General features: G+C 32.5%; 2 protein-coding genes across 2 annotated transcripts; both read left to right on the forward strand.

Moving 5' to 3' along the window:
* The first annotated feature begins 5,776 nt into the window (after positions 1–5,776).
* LOC108980519 (transcription factor MYB60-like) lies at positions 5,777–7,449 on the forward strand. The gene is made up of 2 exons (XM_018951458.2): positions 5,777–6,171; positions 6,469–7,449. Exons 1-2 carry the CDS (start codon positions 6,006–6,008, stop codon positions 7,371–7,373), a joined length of 1,071 nt encoding a protein of 356 aa, XP_018807003.1. The 5' UTR covers positions 5,777–6,005; the 3' UTR covers positions 7,374–7,449.
* A 7,960-nt stretch (positions 7,450–15,409) lies between these two features.
* LOC108980522 lies at positions 15,410–16,423 on the forward strand. Its single transcript, XM_018951460.2, has one exon. The coding sequence runs from the start codon at positions 15,410–15,412 to the stop codon at positions 16,421–16,423; it is 1,014 nt and encodes a 337-aa protein (XP_018807005.2).
* Positions 16,424–21,627: the final 5,204 nt, after the last annotated feature.

Below are 21,627 nucleotides of genomic sequence, written 5' to 3' on the forward strand. Positions count from 1 at the left end.
GATGATCATGTAGTACTATTATTTAAAGGCCAGATTTCTAGCTCAATGGAGAATATATGGCTATAGCTTGGAACGTCGTTGTACGCAGTTTGCTGAAAATGATCAGATCATCAGATCATAAGAAACGCAATCAAACACCAACTAACTGCACTTAATTGACCCTTGGCCCTTAGAAACACATTCATAGTGTAGCTAGCTAGCTATTGATCTGGTTTATTCTGTTCTGTAAGCATAAAATGACAAGAAAAGTCTACCAAATGATCAATTCTTTTGGGTTACTTCATCCTTGTGTTGGATAACACGTCATGATATGTGTGGCTGTGCATGTGTGTGAGTGTGGGTATATATATATATATATATATATATATCAATAATCTGCCAAGTTATCAGAACTTGAGTTCATGACTTTTTCGGGTATGCGATGGAGTCATTTAATTAAGACATGAGGACAACAACGATGATCTTTTGATCAGAAAAAGTCGTCGGAAAAATTATTTCCGGCGATTTTGGATATTATTTTCAGCAAGCTATAGTCATCGTCAGAAAAAGCCAATAATCTTGTGGCATGCATCTTATATGATACTGACATTGCAGAGTCTCGTTTCAAATCAAGATTTGATATCATGTTAAACTATCAGAACTTATCGTAAAGTTTATATAAATCATGAAAGAGATCATAAAAATTTGACTATTTAAATTATAATTGTCTTAATAGATACATAACACACATCAATTGAAATGATGAGTGGGGGACAAAGATTGGTTACTGACAATATTGTTCTTGTTTGCATGTGTTTCCGATATGCAAAGCACATGTTTTTCATTATTTGTTGAAAAAGATCGAAAACAGATCGATCAGAAACCTGAAGTAGTAGTCATTTCAATAGCCAAACCGGTTTTGATGTTGCATCAGACATTCAATTTGCAAGGTCCATCAACATGAGCTTAATTAGGTCAGTCCTATCTGATCTTCTCTCTTTTTAGGCAAGTGCCAGCAGCTAGTACTACTGTTTGTGGAGGTTTAATGAAGGCCAGCATCATCAGCAACTACCCAACAACAGAAAGCATTTATTGAGAACTTGAGGATAATGAGGTAAGCTTTGCAAAGCGAGAGGTGCTAAAAATATATATATCTCCATCATAATGGAGATATTCGATCGTGTGTGTGTGTGTATGTAAGAACAAATTAGAAGGTGGGACGTGAATAGTCAAAGTAGTTTGTTGCATGTTTTCAATACCTGTTGATGTAAAAGGCAAGGTTATTATATATATGTAGAGAGAGAGAGAGAGAGAGAGAGAGACAGAGAGAGAGAGAGAGAGAGAGAGAGAGAGAGAGAGAGGCCGCCAAGGGTTGCTTATATATGGGTTTCTTGGGAAGGTAAGAGAGAAAAGGTATCTTATGGTTTTCATATAAAGACATAATTCTGAAGGAAATGGATGTTTTGGCTGTGCAAGTAATAACAGAACTTGCTTTGCAATTAGTACTGTTTGAAAGATATTCATTACTTTTCATAAATGTAATTGCACGCAACATGACCCACATGAAACTCATCACATGCAGTCTGAAGATCGATCAAACCAGCAGCTAGCAGACGTATGTATTCTTCAAACGGTCAATTATTTCTCTCCTGGAATCGAAGACGCATGCAAAAAAATATGCAGAAAACAGCTAGCTAGCGTGGCAGATAATATCTTTGAGAGCAGCAGCTTCTTTCTAAAGCCACAACCTTGTCATGATTTCTACAACCTTATAATTGGCTAGCTTCATGTTTCCAACGTTCCTTGGTTCAAGAGAATTCAACCAATATTGTGACTAATGCTGCTGCAGTACCATTACGGATGAGGGCTTTAATATTAAAACAACGAGAACAGCTTTTATATATGCCAGGAGATCAACAACCTGTACAGATATCCAATTAATTTTGCTAAGCTCATGATACTCCTCTTGATACCTTTCATCTTTAGCCCTCAAGAACAGATATCCTGTACCACTATTGACATAATCAGCTTGCACATTCAAATTACTATGTTTCGGCATGCATATAATTAATATCATACATTAAGATTTGGGCATGCACCTAATTGATGAGAAATAATGGCATTTGAAAGTGCAATTTGTGTTAATGTTTGTTAAGAATATAATATAAATAATCAAATTTACCTCTTTCTATAAGCTTAACCTTTCGGGACAAGTGATAATTTCATAATATCAGAGCTAGTGGAGGTTTTGATTTCGAATCTTGACTCTACACTTTGCCCAATTTAATTAAATATTTTACGTGTTAAACCCACTCATTGAGGAGAAACCTGGCCCGCACGTGAGGAGAGTGTTAATAATATAATATAGATAACTAAATTTAGTTACCTTTTACTTTAAACTTTTGGAACAAGTGGTGATTTCACAATATGATTCAAAAAAGGCGATCAGAACTTGGAGGGTGTAAATTGTATTTTTCTAATCAAAATTATCCATCTGATCCCTAGGTACCCACTTGACCAATGCTGCCTCTGATTTTCAATGGTTGAATGATGAATTTTCAACATACTCATTAATTTATCCTCAAATATTAACACAAGTAAAATCATAAATTGGTGATAATTTGGAGTACTCACATGAATGTTTGATCTTCAATTATATATAAAGATACGAACAATTCAAATGTACAAGTCAATAAATGCGTGCTGCCTTCATTTGCTTTATTGTGGGTTAGAAAAGTACCAAATGTCTTCCTCATTAAGGCTAGAGCTATTTGCTTTTGCCATAAGAAAAAAATTACCAAATTCAAGACAACACCTTTAATTTTGCTGCTGCGATCAATTCCAAATTTGAGATATCACCTCAACTTGGCCTCTTCCTAAAATGTTTACTTTTTATAACTTCCATTTAATTTAGACATTAAAATCTTACATTGAAGTTGAAATATTAGTTTGATGATCATGAACTTACTTGGTAACTAGTCAAGATTCGTGACATTTCTAATATGTCTTATTAGAGTAATGCTGGATACAGTTTTAAAGTGTACAAATTATGTGTATTCTCTTTGAAAAAAATAGAATCCACATTAAAAAAATAATTTTTTCATATAGATATTATATTTACCAACTTTTTTCAAATGGCTTGGAGTGCGTAGAGCTTATATATCCCATGACTGCAAATTTTATTTTTCTTCCCTATTATTTTCTTTATGTTATCATTCCGAGATTGCAATTTGCATAAATGGCTAAGATCAATCAATCCCCTGCTATATATATATATATATATATATAGTTGTGATATTCAAACCTACAAATATATAATTTCAAAAAATTTAGAAAACCAACCAACTCATCATGCTAGCTATTGATGGAGTCATAAGGTATTCAAGAAAAATCAAACCTAACCACCCATGCATATCAGGGGGCCGGGGTCATTGAAAGAAAAATCAAGTTTGATCAAGATGAACATTATAAGTTAACCAGATTAATTATTAATATTCCAATATCACCCAACTACAAATTCTATAAGAATTAAACAACATGGATGAAATAAAAAAAAAAACATGTTTGATAGGATGGACCTGTTAGATTGGCACATTCATTAGTTACAATTAGACACCGATTTCATACCAACTAGACCAATTAATGATGTGTAGTTTAATTTATTAATTTATGTTGATGTTAATAGATAAACTATTTTAAGCATATTTAGATGGGAAGAAAGGTTTTCGATTTCGTGGGGTATGAAATCCTAATCAGTTAAGAAACACAATACATTAATAGTACTTGATGATCTTCACAAATATTATCAAATCTCTCTCTCTCTCTCTCTCTCTCTCTCTCTCTCTCTCTATATATATATATATATATATATATATATACACACACACACACCTGACTTGTCATCTGCATGCATGGAAGTATGGAAAAAGCTAACTAGGCAGACGGTTTACCAGTAGTTTTCTTGATGCTGTACTTGCACGTCATTTGGTTAACCCTGACCTGACAGTTTCTCGATCGTTTAAAAACAATGAAGAATTGACTGCTAGCCCTAACCCTTCTTTGAACTTTCTCCATATATAGTTTTTACCATGCAATAGTTTTGTCTTTTGTTTTCTTCTTTCTGATCAAGTACCAAATTCTTTTTGAATGTACTTTTGCGTTGTCATAGTTACACACACACATATATATACAAGCATGTTCCAAGAATTACAAATATGAGTTATTATATTCTCAAGCTAGTCGATGTGGAAAACACACAATTCACGTTACTTAAATGATAAGATTTGATTCGTAAGATTTCAATTTTAAAATTTATCTTTCAAATCAAATTAATTATGCTATGTAAGCATTTTATTAGGTATGTTGATCTACGCATTGACTTGAGAAAAGAATTTTTCTTGAAGGAAACCAACCTGCATGCATGTGCATGATGGCTAAGAAAAAAACCTTACTGGATTTTCCCAGTATTGATTTGTTGCTGCATGTTATCAAGTCAACATTGATGTAGCTAGTTTGATCTCCATAAAAAACAAAATTACAGGGCCATTGGAAAAAAAAGAAAAAGAAAAAAGATGTCATCTGATCTCAGCACATATGTACATATAATAGTTATGAGATATGGGTACTTTCATTAGCTTACAGAAAATTAATTGGGACTTCGCAGCTAGCATGCATCCATGACAATTAATTAAGTGTCTAATTTAATAGGGTTTAAGGGTGTCAAAAATCAGTTGTAATTTACTGTAAACCAGTAACCAAAAAATTGAAAATCAGAAGAAAATATTGTCATCCTTAATTAATTCTTAATTAATTGGATCAGATGGCCATTAATTAATTATCTTGAATTCAATTAATAATTCCTTTAAGCATAAGCTAATTATCTCATGCTGTACAGCTAGCTACATTAAGGCATGATATCAATATCTTTCAATTATAGCAAGAGTACTATCTGCTTCAGAGTTCAAGTTACATATGACAACGTACCTTATGATTACCAAACTTGATCTAATTCTATATATACTAATTAATAGTAGTACGTACTACTGGAAGTCAGATTCGGCCTGCATGCATGTGCCAGATAACTGATCAACTGCTTCCGCTGATCAGAATTAGCATGATCATCATGAGCTAAAATGGAGAAAAGTTTACTTAATGACATATTATGATCTTGTGCTGATATGGTCCCAGTTTTTTCATACCAAATAAGAGACTATATATATATATATATATATATATATTCAGCATTAATATCTAAATATATAATAATTAATAATGTTATTTGGTATTGATTAGATGTTTGTCACCAATAATATTCACTAGATCAGAAATGATATTTGCAGTCATAGATCAAGTAAGCAAGTGTACTTGTGCACTCCTTTTGAAAAAAATATATAAGTATGAGACTCACATTAAAAAATTAATTTTTTAATGGTGGACTCCACATTTTTTTCAAAGGAGTGCACGACACTTGTATAAATCATAACTGTATCTAGCATTACTCATATACATATATAATATTAATTATTCATTTGAGATTAATTGCAGATGAACTTATCCATTTTTTTTGTACCCAGATATTTAATTAATAAGATATATACCTTATACATAAAAGAAATTAGGAAACCTTTTTAATTAGACTAGCTAGGAGAAATGTCCCTTTGATGAAAAAAACACAACAATGTCGAAGTCCCTGGGTTTGATTTAACGTGGTACCATGGATTAAGAAGAATTTAAGAGAGAGAGAGAGAGAGAGAGAGAGAGAGAGAGATAACTGTAAAGCTAGGGTCATTGGATCAACACATTACAAATACATAGGCTTAATGTGTCGTGTAAAACCAACAAAAGTGACTTGCCATCCACAACCCTAAACCAACCCCTCTCCCCCCAACTTTCTTATTCTGTTGGTACTCATTTCTTCTACTCCTTTATATCTTGCTGTGGACTTCTCTTTGGTGTATTTGATGTCATAGAATTCTAACAGCTATTCTGGTGGCCGCACCCACAACGCGCGCCCTGAAGCTGCTGCCATGGAGGATTCTGCAGCCGGTTCTAGTGACGATAACAAAAGTACTAATACTACTTGTCCCCGAGGACACTGGAGGCCCGCTGAGGATGAACAACTCCGGCAACTGGTGGAACAATATGGTGCTCAAAACTGGAACTCGATTGCAGAGAAGCTTCAAGGAAGATCAGGTATAATTAATACATACTCTTGAGATTAACCTCTCTCTCTCTCTCTATCTGTGTCTGGGATCTTGGATTTTACTAGACTATTAGAGTTTCAAAGTTTGGGATTGAATTTTCTCTGGACAAACCTTGATATCCTAATCTGATCTAACTGCTTAATTTAGGAGCTATGTGGTACACCCTAGGCGCTACATGATCATGACGCTAAAGAAAATTACAAAATCTCTCTGTCTCTCTCCGAAGTATATATATATATATATAACTAATGAGTTCTCTCTCTCTCTTTTGGACATAAAAATTCAGGGAAGAGCTGCAGATTGAGGTGGTTCAATCAACTTGATCCCAGAATCAATAGACGGCCATTTACGGAGGAGGAAGAAGAAAGACTTCTTGCAGCTCACCGCATTCATGGAAACAAGTGGGCTCTCATAGCAAGGCTATTCCCTGGTCGAACGGATAATGCTGTGAAGAATCACTGGCATGTGATCATGGCGAGAAAGCAAAGAGAACAATCCAAGATATGCGGAAAGAGAACCTATCAAGACGTTTACGACGACTCCAATACCTCTAGTAGTACCTTTCATGAAAGGAAAACACTATGCCAGTACTTGGGGGAATTTAGCTCCAAAGTTGGGTCGAGTAGTACTGAGAGCAGCAGATTCTTTGAATTCCGAAACCCAAATAAAGAAATTAGGTCGATAGTCTCGGATTCAGTACCTTCCAGTTGTTTGCTTTCTTGGAACTTCGCCTCGATGGGAACAGTAGAAAGCAACTCATCTTCGATGGATTTTCTCAGAAGAGAAGGAAGAGATCACTACTTCAAATCCAGTTCTAGAGATCATTGCATTTCTGATCAGTACCACTCAAATAGTTCAGATAAATATCTGTATAGATATCATCCAAATTCTTCTGTTTATGGCAGTAATTACAGGCGGAGTTGCACTAAATTGGGACTTCCAAACTACACCATGGTTGTTCCTGGTCCCTTTGGCTACCAGCTTAACCTTGGAGATGATTACGAACCCAATGGAAGGATGATCGAGAGAGATGAGTTAATGAGTTTTTGCGATAACTCACCCATGACTTTAGATCAGAAGTTCATGAAGGCCACCGCAGATCATCAGCAAAAGATCAAAGGAGATATTGAATCCATTGAACCCAAGGAAATTCCCTTCATTGATTTTCTTGGTGTGGGAATCACTTCTTGATCATTAGCTTAAAACAGCCTTTTTTGTTATTTATCTTTTTATGGTATTTATAATAATTATGCATGCTTCAGTTTCATTAATTTCTCAGCTTATGATATTTATATATAGTTTCCTAGTCATTTTCTAGTACTCACACTTAACACTACCACATTTGAGGTTTACCAGCTTAGCTATCATGCACCTAATTAAATATGGTGATTAGGGCGCCATTTCAAGCTTATTTTCTTTTAGGTGAGAGGTTACTACTTATACAGTGATCTCAAGCTGGCGTTAGAGATTTGAAGAATCCAGCTACTTTTGTCAATAAAAATCAGTGAATTTGTGATCTCATTTTCTTGTTCTATCTTAAATCATTGCATCAATGTGTAACAGAATGAAGGATATATATAATTTTTGTCCTAATTAATTTATAGTCATGGAAGGAATTTTTTCTTATTATTTTGATTTGGGGGAGCGGGGTTTTCGAACTCCACACCTCCATTTTAGAGATTAGGAATTATGTCAACCAAGTCACAGATCTTTGACAGTCGTGGAAGGAATTAGTTGATCAAAGAACAATATAATTCTTGCGGCATGATTCGGAGCTTGTTGGAAATTTCTTGCTTTCTGTTAAATCCCCTTGAACATGATGCAATCTTCACGGCCTGCATTTGTAGTCACCAGCTTTAAGCTTTGGCTGATTGCTAAGAACTAGCTAGTAGCAAATTAAAAGGCATCACGGTAGAGTTAACAGCTTGTAATTCAAATGCATGCAGCTTTAATTTGGTGAAGATATACTAATATATATATATTTGCTGCAGAATTATCAAGTTTGCATAAGATTTTTAAGTACTAGCTAGAGCAAATTCCAGCTATCACAAGAAACAACTACCGCTATTTTTTTATTTTTTAAAATTTATAAGAAGCCCATGATCAAGAAATGGTCAATTACTACATGATAGCAAACATTGATCACATGATTATAACTGTAATTAAAGGTTATTTAATTAATTTATTAATGCCTGATCAGGAGTTTTTTCTATGCAATATTCCAAGATCATGAGTTTCAACTCATTCAATGCGTGCTCGATATATAATTAATATTAAGGGCCAGCGCTAGCTTAACGTATCGTATAAATCATTCTAGATCAACCTGATGAAGAAAGTCATGAGGCATGAAAAGCCAACCGTGCGTTTTAGCATTTTTTTATGCTCTATTAGTTTCTGTGCTAAACGAATTAGTCGATCGATCGGTCATATTTTCACATTAACGAATGAGTAAAGCTTGCTTGCTGCCATGTTGATTTCCGATTGTTTTCCTTCGAGATCGATGTTGCAATATATAGTACTATCATGGCCCCATGATGCATACGACATAGCTAGCCTCTTCCAAAACTGGCTCAAGAATGAGTCTTTCAAAAGAAAAGGATCATGAACTTCTCAACAAAAGGCTTTCAACAAGAGAAGTGTTACACGCGCAAATAGATTTCACAAAAATAAATCTACAAACTGACATGTCTTTATACGATACATTAGATTTGTTTTATAATAAAAATAATTTTATGATATAACATACCAGTACATCAAATCATACCAATTTTTAAATTTGTTTTTGTGAGATATTATTTTTATAGCTAAAATATTTATCTTTCAACAATAGACATGCAAACATATATGCGTGTATATATGTATATATATATTATATATATATTTATATATAAAAGGTCTACAAATTCAGTGTCTGGATGCTGTTGCTGTTCTCCCACTGGTTTAGTTTGTGGGTGTGTGAGTAATTTTCATATATTTACTGTTTTCTTTTCAAGGCATCTTTGTCATGGATGGATGGCTTGATGCGCGCAATTGCCCAAAGAATTTAAAGAAAGGGACACTTGCCCAAGAAACGTACGACGTTTAGCCTTCATGTCGGCGATTTTCTTCAAATGTCATATATATTCATTGCATATCATCAGATGCATGTATGTGTGTATATATATATATATATATATATGTATATATGGCCGCCATATTTGAATAGATGAAGAAAAAAACAGGTCAAAAAGGGTTGAGTGAACGTTTTTGTCAATTGATTAATATATCACACGAACGTGTAACTTAATTACAGTTTGTTCCTCTTCGATTTTTTAATTAACCTAAAAAACGAATCAGAGCCTCTAGCATTTACAAGAATAAGACGTACACAATCTGCTGAATATGCATGATGCCTTTTTCTCGTCAGCATGGTAAGAAAAACAACATGATTTATTTATTGTAATAAAAGGATCACTTTTCAACTTTGATGCACATTTTTTTTAACAAAAAAGAGTACGACCCTCCTCACTTTTGATGAATATCTCGTGTAAGCAGAAGATTTTGAAAATAACAAAAAGTCAAAAAGCAATATTTCTTCTAAATGCATTAGGGGTGAAAATCGATCCACTCAACGCGAATTTTAGACAAAACCAATGCTTAAGTTTTAGGAGAAAAAACTGATCGAAACAGGTCGATGGGGAGGAGAAATGCCAACGCCAGCCAATACTTCATTTTTGTGGCGGTTCATGGTCAGTTCTCAAATTGAGCTTCGTCTAAGAGAGTAGAGACTAGAGAGAGAGAGAGTTGTTGAGGAGAGAGAGAGAGAGGATGATAACTGAGACGCGAGGAAGAAGACGAATTGATATCGAAACGATGCCGACGTCGTTCTACTTATTTTTTTTTAATACATTATGAATAAAACAACTAAAATGACGTCGTTTCAGTTGTGTTTAAAACACAACTATATGATTAAAACAGTGTAGTTTTACTTAAATTTAAGTAGAACGACATCGTTTTGATTACATAATATATAAAAAAGATTAATTTTTTTAGTCGGCCGGTCCAGCGATTTGAACCAACTTTGAATCGGTCGGCCGGTTCAGCGATTTGAACGAACTTTGAATCGACGCCGAATCGGTCGATATCGATTTTCTCAAGTTTGTACCGCATGCCAACCGGTTCTCCACCGGTTTCTACCGGATCCGAGCTCGGCTGGCCGGTTTGAGTCGGTTTCGTTCGGTTCTTCGGTTTGTTGTACAACCTTAAAATGCATAACAATTAGGGTTGTCCAGAAAACTGGCCCGAACTGGTTGGTTCGGTCCGGTTTTGGACCGGTTCGGTTCGAGATCGGTTCCTCTATTTTAAAACTAGCTGATCCAGTCTCGATTTTATGTTTTTCCAGATCGGACCAATTCGCATATTTATATATTTTTAATTAATTTTTAATATTATATATAATATTTTTTATGTTATATATAATTTTTATACATTATAATTATACATGAAATAATGTTATATTATAATTTATAATATAAAATTTTAATCTTAAACATGAACATTTAGTTGACCATATGTTTTAAATATAAAATATATGTTAATTATATTTTATGACTTAATAAATTCTCAACATATTCTATTTGATAAATATATTACTAAAACTAATATACATTAATATATTAATTACTATATTATCACTAACATATAGTAATAGTACTATACCAATAATATTACTAATAGTATTAGTATATTACTAATATATATAAGTATAAGAGATTATATATTTAATATATATTAAAAACTGGAAAATCGGAACAAAAATGGTAAAATTGGAAGTACCGGTTTAAGAGGATAACCAGTGTGGTATCGGTTCTTGAAAATGTAAAACTGGTGTATACTGATTTGGTCCCAAAATTTGTCTAAAACCAAACCAAACCGGACTGATTACACCTCTAATAACAATCATGACTATTCGCAAAGCTATTGATGTAGCCAAAATTTTACCTTATGGGAGTTGTGAGAACTTTCAACAATGGGAGGAGAGAGTTTGAGCATTAGCAAGCCTTGAAGTGTCTAAGATCCAAGCATATCCATGACGGTGCATGATTTTCACATGCTAGAATATTTATGGGAAAAAAACTATCCATCGGACAGCATAAAGATTGGTTAACGTGTCTCAGAGGCGGAGGCGGGCGGAGGGGGATGGTATTCATGGAACAGTATATCTAAACCCAAGGAAGAAAAATGGAAAAGAAAATAAGTAAATTGAAAGAAAGAGGAAGAGGAGAAAAGAAAAAATACAGGAGAGCGAGAAAAGAGGATTGAGGATTTGGCTTTCTAATCTATTAAGACATCTATAATCCTGTAGCCAAGTGAATTCTTTCTTCTTTTTCTCATCGTTTAGAGTTAAGAAAAATTCTATTTATAAACCAGTGTATAAAGTACTCTTTATAATGTTGACATGGCAAGATTTAATTTGCAAGATAAATTTAAAATTTAACTATCTTACACATTATTAGATCCTGCTACATAAATAATGTAAAGAGTGTATTCTCTACACTGGCTTATATGTAACTCAATTATAGTTTGTTTGGAGAGTGTGATGAGATAAGAATTTTGTAAATAGTAGTAAAATAGTTTGAATTGAGTGTATTTTAGATCTTGCGAAAGGAGAGAGTAAAATTTGAATAAAAAATAATATAAAGTTAAAATATTGTAATAATATAGTTTTATAATATTATTTTTGTTTGAAAATTTAAAAAAATTGAAATTATTTTTTATTTAAAAGTTTAAAAAAATTATAATGATTATTTTAAAAATTTTATATTTAAATTATATTTGATAATAAAATCAAATAAGATAAAATAAAATAAAATAAAAATTTTATGTCTCATTTAAAGGCCAAACCTACCATTGACTCATTGAAACTGAGTATGGAAGCAATTTAAATTGGATTTTGACTTCAATTTAGCCCATCTCATACTTCCTAGGCCTATGTTGGGTAGGTCCAATGGGCTGCCCACCCTTAGGTCTTCCCTAATGTTTAGGGTCAACGTCTCCTCTTTCTAGAACCATCATCCATTGGCTATTGAAATTGTTGGTCATTAGTTTTTTCAATTATCCACCACACCTAAAAAAGCATGCAATTAATTATTATTGTCAAAACGCGTTGAATAATAAAATATGATAAATTCTCTAACATTTTTTTTTATAAATTAATATGATTTTATATAATTTGTTAGATTATAAAATTATTTTTATTTAATAAATTATATAAAATTAGATATAATTCTTTTATAATTATAACACTCATCATAAAATATTATGTCTCAACGCTATGATTTGAGAGCCAATTTTATCCCTATGAGAAATCGGCCATGTGGTGTTGACATGTTCGCTACGTATAAAAATTATATCTCAAGAATGCAAACAGCTAGAGTTTTAAATTTGAAATATATTAAAAATTAGGGTTATTATATATATATATATATATATATATATATTACATTTTTATTTTAATCTCATCTCACTATACTATCGTGACACTATTCATAACTCTTTAAAGGAGTTTTTTTTTTTTTTTTCACTATTAATAGCTAGGACGTAATATTGTCACACCGCACATCATAATAAAATAAAAATAAGATATGAGTGTAGCATGTAATATAAATCAAACAGTTATTTTATATTAAAATAGCATCACAGTAAATAAAAATACTCTTAAAGCCTATGCGAGCATCTCTTTTGTACATGCAATTTAATAAATTCTGAATTACTAATATCGACATCGGCATCAATCGATTATCTTCATTTGAAACTTTATAAGTTGCAATATATAATTGAAATGTACATAATAATTAAAATCTAAAAATCACGTTAACTATAGTTTCTTCAAAAATCGAAAAAGGCTTCGTTTGAAACCTTGAATGAGCTCAGCTAATTTGGATTCTGTTTTAGACCTATCTCAACATTTAAATACAAAACTTTCAAATTACTAGATATCACTCAACTTAAAACATCTTTACACGTAGGATCCACAACTTTTTTCAACTCAACACTTATTTACATGCGAGACCTACATACTTTTTCAACTTCCCATAAATATATTTTAATTCATCTTAATATCCAAACACATTTAAATTCATCTAAGGTGGGCCATACAAAATTCACTCTACCATCTCAACTCACAATTATTCATAAATAACTCAACACATCTCAATTCAACTCAACTCAACTCAACTCAATTGAACATTCAAATTAGGCCAGAAAAAAGAATATAAGAGCATAGATAATAAAGCCAATTTTTTTGTTTTTTTAAAAGAAGGTTAATAAAACTAGAGAAATTCTATTTGCAGTCCTGAAGTAGGGACTGCATGTGCAGGCACATGCTTAAATGAGAGAAAACATTATTTTAGGAGGGATAATTTTGTAATTTTACAAAATTTTAAAGTTAAAATAGCCTAGGTCTGTACATGCAGTCCCCAAGTAGAGACTGTACCTAGCATTGCTCATAAAACTATGAACCCATAATAAAGTTAAAAATAATGGAATGAAAGATGAGTTCGTAGATTAAGCATTGCCAATGTACACTAATTACTAATCAACAAAGAAAGAACAAAAACTAAATGCCAAGCAAGTTGTTAGTTAGTGATCAGCTAACTTGCAAAATAACATACTATTATTTAATTCATTTCTGATTAATCATCATCGACAGATCCGTCTCTTCTAACAAAAAGGACATAAATCCACCTGCTTAATATTTATCAATTTCGACTTTTCTTTGTCTTGGATTCTCCAAAGTTAAAACTAATTACAAGTCCCTATAATAAATGATTTTTATTTTTATTTTTATTTTTAAAAAATATCATGTTATCTCAATTTTACTTTTACTTATATTGATGGATGAATACCTTGTATAAAGAGTGAAAACTTAGGATTACAAAGATAGAAAGAAAAAAAAATTCCAAAAAAAAAATAATCCTAAAAGATAAATAAAGACTATATATTAATGAGAAGTGTTACAGATATAAAGAAATTATATAAAAATAAATTTATAAAATGACATTATTTCATGTGATTCGTTAGATCTACTTTACAGTAAAAATAACTTTACATGAATCTAACATATAACATTAAGTCATGTCATTTTGTAGGTTCATATTTATGTAATTTATTTGTGACTAAATGATTTCTCTATATAAAAACAGAATACAATGAGACTGACAAAGAGATAACGGAAATAAGTTAATGCCGAGTAGAAAAAAAGACATGCACGATCCATAAATAAAAGAACAATCACAATGCCTAAAAGGAAACGATTATTTTGTACAATATTACATTAGTTAAAGCGACATTCATTTATATATATATATAGAAAGCTCTTCAATCGGTGGAGTGTATATATAAATATATTAGACATAGATAATTTCGAGGCTCACGAAAACGATTATAGATATATTCGAGAAACTTTACACACTATAGCTTTGCACTAATCGAAGGGACACTTGCTTAAACAACAATTGAGAGGTGCTTTTAAAAAAATATATGTAACCCCTTATATATGGTAATTGAGAGAAATTGGTTTTTGAATTAATATTAATTATCATGCCATAAGCTAGCTGTTAATCCTCTTAAAATTAATTAGTGTTAGAAGAAAGATATTTATTATTGACTTAAAATTAAGAAAAATTCTATTATGAAGTCGGTGTGTAGAGCACGTACATATAATAAAGTGCTTGCATGTATAATTTAATTTAAAAGATAAATTAAATTTGAATCTTATAAATTAAATTTTACCATTTAAATGATGTGTATGGTGTGCTGATTTGCACACCAACTTAAGAATATAATAACTCTAAAACTAATTGGATTAAAAAATATTATATATTCATGTCTTTTATGACATTGGAATATTGGAATTAGTTTGATTTTAGAGAGGTAACAGGGAACAATTTATAGACACACCTTCACAACATTAATGCTATGAAAATTGATTGATTGAATATACACGAATTACCTATTTATATCGAAGCGTCACTCTTGTGAGAAAGACTAGCTAAAGCGTCTTCGCCCATTAATAAGACGCGCTTATGAATTTGTTTGAAGGGTTGGAGACTTTTGGGATGTGCAGAAAAGTCCAGGCCGTCAATTTCCTGCATCCCATCCCCAAGACCCCTCTCTCTCTTCCGCAGGCCATTTCCAAATTATCATCTCCAACAGCAACAACAACTCCATCCATGAAAGGAATCGCCATGGATATCATGGAGCAAGAAAACATGCAATTTCTTGGTATCTTTGGTGTCTATAGAGAAGCGTATAAGATCATGATCTTTTCATGGCGGAAAATCTTGAGCCAGATTACCCTGGCCTTGGTCATCCCTCTATCTTTCATCTTCTTGGTTCACATGGAAGTCTCGGATCTTCTCTTCTCGAGGATCATCCACAACGAGATAGTCTTGGACGAAACCAGAGCCGGAACTCCAAAACACAACAAGGTCTCAGATGTCGTCAACTCCGAATGGATCACTTTCTGGCTTTTCAAGGTTGCCTATTTCACTTTCCTCCTCATTTTCTCCCTCCTCTCCACCTCCGCCATCGTTTACACCATTGCATGCATTTACACCGGCCGGGAAGTAACCTTCAAGAAGGTCATGAGCGTTGTCCCAAAGGTCTGGAAACGGCTTATGGTCACTTTCATCTGCACTTACATCGCCTTCTTCGCTTACAACTTCGTGGCTATTCTGATCGGGATCATAAGCGTATTTGTCCTAATTGATTCTGAATCTAGATATTTTCTCCAAATTTTAATAGCCATGGGGATCTTGTACTTGGTGGGATTTGTGTACATGACCATAGTTTGGCAGTTAGCCAGCGTCGTGACAGTTTTAGAAGACAGCTGTGGAGTTCAAGCAATGCTGAAAAGCAAGGCGCTGTTGAAGGGGAAGATGTGGGTGGCCACAGTTATATTTTTTAAGCTCAATTTTTCTCTTGCAATCATACAGATAGCTTTTTGTAAGCTTGTTGTTCATGGCTGGCGTCTGGGTATGGCGAGCAGGGTTGGATATGGGATTATCTGTTCGTTGTTGCTTTTCAAGTTGGTGCTTTTCGGGCTTATAATTCAGACAGTGATATATTTTGTCTGCAAATCCTACCACCATGAAAACATCGACAAGTCGACTCTCTCGGATCACCTTGAAGTCTATCTTGGAGAGTACTATGTTCCTCTGAAGGCCAAGGATGTTCAGCTCGAGCAATTCGATGTTTGATCATTTTGGCTATGGATGTCAGACAAATAATGATCTATACATGTAATATTAGCTGCTGTCAGTTTAATATCTACATCATCTTGAGAGTGTTGCATGCCACACTAAAGAATCAATGGTTATTTGTGTTATTTTTCATATACATTGCATCAATATTTACCTAAAAAAACAAAAAATAATTCTAGTACGTTGCTATAAGAAAATAGGCATTTTTTAGTGATTTTATGATCATTGCAAAGAAAAATCGCCGCAATTAACTCCTATTTGCGGCAATTTTTTTGTCTTGCCACTGAAATCGAACACGAAATGTGTTGAAATTACTGTTTCCTTATTTGTGGCAACTTTTTGATCTTTTACGGTGAAATTTTGTCACCAGAAATAACTTTTCTTGTATCGGCATTTTCTTTGTGACGAATATTAATGTCAGCCACAATAGATACTTTTCCGGCGATTTAATGCTTACTAGTGACGAATAAAAAGTGTTAGAAATAGAATTTTACAAAAATTTATAAAAAATTGTAAATGATTATTTACGACAAATCTTTAGTCGCCGGAAATGAGCAGTTCCAACAATTTGTAAAACCATCGAAAATAGTAGTTCTGCGTTTGCGGCGACTTATGGAACATTTACAGCGAGTTAATATTGCCGCAAATAAAATTTATTTCTGAAACCATGTTTTATTTTTTATGACTATTAAAATCGTTGCATGTTCCAAGAAAATAGGATATTTCTAGCGATCTTAAAATCATCGCAAAAACTACTTAGGAATTAGAATTTTTGCAATATTTATGAAAACTGTACAAAATCTTTTCCGACGACCTTTACGTGCCGCAATTGAGTATTTCGAGTGATATTTTATTTATGAGAAATGATATTTGCAGTGGTGAGTGTGCAAGCGCCATGCAGTTGCTTTGAAAAAGGTGAATAAATATGAGACCCACATGAAAATAAATTAATTTTTTAATAGTGAATCCCACTATTTTTCAAAGCGACTGCATGACATTTGCGTATTTCGCGATTGTATATAGCATTACTCTTTATTTTTTGCATGACTTTTATCATTTTCAGCGAGGTTATGTCACATTTGTGGCGATATTAAGATATTGCAAAAAGCTAATAAAATTAAATTGCCTGCTTGTTTTCCGATCATTTCCCTTCAGCCGTTTCGCTCCCCCTCCCTCCCCTTCTCTCTCCCCAACTCTTCCTTCTCGAGCATAACCCACTCCACCACGTGAATCTGGCATCAACGTTCCTACCACGCCATTGCCACCTCACCTCGACGGCCACCCCCTCATTCTCCCCCAGCCCGCCACCATTCTCTTGCCTCCCCGAACCTGGCGTCACCCTCTTTCTCTCTCGAATTTCTCTATGTCGCCGCCACTAGAGGCACCGTTCGCTACACCCACACGTCGACGCCATTGCTAGTTCTCCTTCGGAGCCCCCTTTTCCTCCACGCCTAGCCCGGTAGCCCAAGGCCCTCCCTCTCTCCATTGCTCTGTTCGCAACCCATGTCCATCAATGCGAGATAAGTTTTTGGGCAATGTTTAAGGCTTATATCATTCATCTAATCTTATTCGGATGTAAGATTGTTAATCTTACTATTTATTTATTTTATCAAGGTTTCCTTTAGTAATTTAGTGCCCTGCTTGCAGTTGACCGTATAGATGTGGAAGGGAATGCACATAGTGGTCCAGTTGTGAGGTTACTGTTTACTTTTCTGTTTAATATTCTTGGCATGTGAGATGATTATATGTTAATTGCATTAACTGGCTGCATGCAATCATAAATATCTTGATCATTGTTAACATTTGTGAACTCAAATTTGTTCAACTTTTAAAATTTTAGATTTTAATGTTTATAAGGTTCTAATATATTGAGATTATTTGGACAGATTGAAAATGAATATGGTTCATACGGAAATGACAAACCTTATCTTCATCACCTAGTCACCTTGGCATGTGGTCACCTCGGGGATGAAAAGTAAAATCGCCACAATATATATAGTGTTGGATAGTACATTAATAATATATGGAATGGTATGATTGGAAAAATTGCATGCATGTCATGTCTTCAGATTTTAGGTGTTGCTTCAGATTTTAGGTGTTGGAATGGTTCCAATTTGATAAAACGTTCTCTTTTTAGGTTTCAATATGTATTTATACATGAAGAGAATACATGTGGCTGACTTTGATGTTCTGATGGCATCACTAAAGCTGATCCTAATTGGGATTAAGGTTCAGTACTTCAGTATCCACATTCTACATGTATATTTATCTTTCCAGTACGATCGAGTTAGGTATTTTGATTCATTTAATGAATATTGTTTTAGTTTAGATTTTGGGTAATTCTATGCATCAACCTACACACTTCACACACCATGCATTCAAAATTTTTTTTTTTTTTAAACCTCAATACACTAAGTGTGTTAAGTGTGTGATGAATAGTAGGCTGATGCAAATATTTTTCCTTAGATTTTATGGTTGTTTGGTTTTGAATTGTTTTGGATTTCTTAAGGAATTTAGAATACATTTTTGTGTTATTATGGTATGTGAGCAGAATTTTTGATGTTCCTCTTGTAGGTGAGTTTCTAATTTTATTTAGATTTTCTCACTTTTTGATTATCTAGGAGTTTTGTGCCAATTAGGTCTTTAGGTGCTATAATTTCACTAGTATTGATAATGACACCTTCTATGTTGGTGTATACTGCTCTAATGTAAGTAAACATTGATTTAGATTATTCTCTGGGATTTGTAGAAGTTTTGTTATTGATTGTCTCCTTTTTTGTTAGGTCTAGCTTTCTAATGTAACAAATAGGTTATATCCAATGTATGAACCTTATTAGGTCTCCTTTGTTGTGAGCTTTTCATTCTGAATTTCAATGTATGAACCTTGCATACATCAAAATATTTGAGTTTTTGCTATGTTGATAAGCTTGTATTTGGCTGCTTGGAAGCAAAATTGATGCAAGTTCATGATGTCTAATAGAAAATTTATATTCTTTTGCATGCCATGCGACTAAATATCGCTGCAAATATTCTTTTGCAGCGACAATTACTCGCTAGAAAAATATAATTGCAACGATCAATGAAAATTGCTGAAAAAATATCGAGGTTTTTTTGGCGATTTTTTAACTTTTTGCAATGATATATATTGTTGCGATTGACTTTTTTCAACGATTTAACATTAAACGGGAAGGCATTTTCTAGCGACTTTTTGAATAATTGCGGTGTTAAAAAATATTGAAAAAAGTAATTATTTGCGGCAATTTTTGCAGTTCGCTGGTTTAACGTATAACTGAGTAGACAATTGCGACGAACATTTGGCGTAATAAAAATCGTTAAAAAAGACCAAATTTGAACATTTTAGGAATTATTTTTGACGATTTTTGGCGTTGAGAAATACTGTTTTTCATGTAGTGAGTGTTGGGTTCAACCTTTTCTACTATCTCTTTGAGATCCAATATTTATCTCTACGAGAAATCGGCCATGTGGTGTTGACTGCATGCTCGCTACATATAAAAATTATATCTCAAGAATGCTAACAGCTAGAGTTTTAAATTTGAAATATATTAAAAATTAGGGTTATGATATATATTTTTATATATATATATATATATTACATTTTTATTTTAATCTCTTATCACTATACAATCGTGACACTATATATTCATAACTCTTTGATGGAGGTTTTTTTTTTTTTTTAACTTTTTAACTATTAACTTTTTTTCAGCGAAAGAATGTCCCATTTTTACATGTGGGACTCATAAACTTTTTTCAACTTTTCATAAATATATCTAAACTAATTTTAATATTCAAACACATTTAAACTTATTTTAAGTGGGTCCCACAAAACTCACTTTAACATCTAAACTTACTACTATTAACTCATCTCGATTCAACTTAACATCTAAACGTAGTCTCAAAACATAATATAAGAGCATAGATAATAAAGCCAAATTTTTTGTTATTTTAAAAGAAGATTAATAAAACTATGAACCCATAATAAAGTTAAAAAAATGGAATGAAAGATGAGTTCGTAGATTAAGCATTGCCAATGTACACTAATTACTAAGCAACAAAGAAAGAACAAAAACTAAATGCCAAGCAAGTTGTTAGTTAGTGATCAGCTAACTTGCAAAATAACATACTATTATTTAATTCATTTCTGATTAATCATCATCGACAGATCCGTCTCTTCTAACAAAAAGGACATAAATCCGACTGCTTAATATTCTTTTTTATCATTTCGATTTTTCTTTGTCTTGGGTTGTCCAAAGTTTATACTAATTACAAGTCCCTAAAGGAAATGATTTTTATTTTTATTTTTAAAAAATATGTTTTCTCAATTTTATTGATTACATTTACTTATAACGAATAAAATACCATATACAAAGAATGAAAACTTGGGATTACAAAGATAGAAAGAAAAAAAAAATCCCAAAACTAAATTCCTGAAAAATAAATCTAAATGATAAGTGTTATAAATATAAAGAAATTACATAAAAGTAAATTTATAAAGTGATGTTGTTTCATATGATCCGTTAGATATACTTTACAGTAAAAATAAATTTACAATCTAACGTATAACATCAAATCATGTCATTTTGTAGGTTTACAATTATATAATTTCTTTGTGACTAAATGGTTTCTCTATATAAAAACAGAATGCAATGAGATTGACTAAGAAATTAATAAAGGAAATAAGTTAATGCCGAATAGAAAAAAGACATGCACGATCCATAAATAAAAGTGCAATCACAATTCCTAAAAGGAAACGATTATTTTGTACAATATAACATTAGTTAAAGCGACATTCATTTATATATAGAAAGCTCTTCAATCGGTGGAGTATATATAATAATATATTAGACATAGATAATTTCGAGGCTCATGAAAACGATTATAGATATATTCGAGAAACTTTAGCTTTGCACTAATCGAAGGGACAATTTTGCTTAAACAGCAATCGAGAGGTGTTTTTAAAAAATATATGTAACCCATTATGGTAGTTGAGAGAAATTGGTTTTTGAATTAATAGTAATTATCATGCCATAAGCTAGCTAGCTGTTAATCCACTTAAAATTAATTGGTGTTAGAAGAAAGATACGAAAAGTGCTTGCATTATTAAGAAGTCGGTGTGTAGAACACATCTAATAAAATGTTTATATGATATAAATTAAATTTAAATTTTATAAATAAAATCTTAT

The sequence above is a fragment of the Juglans regia genome, chromosome 15 (assembly GCF_001411555.2).
Source record: "Juglans regia cultivar Chandler chromosome 15, Walnut 2.0, whole genome shotgun sequence".
NCBI classification, from domain to species: Eukaryota; Viridiplantae; Streptophyta; class Magnoliopsida; order Fagales; family Juglandaceae; genus Juglans; species Juglans regia.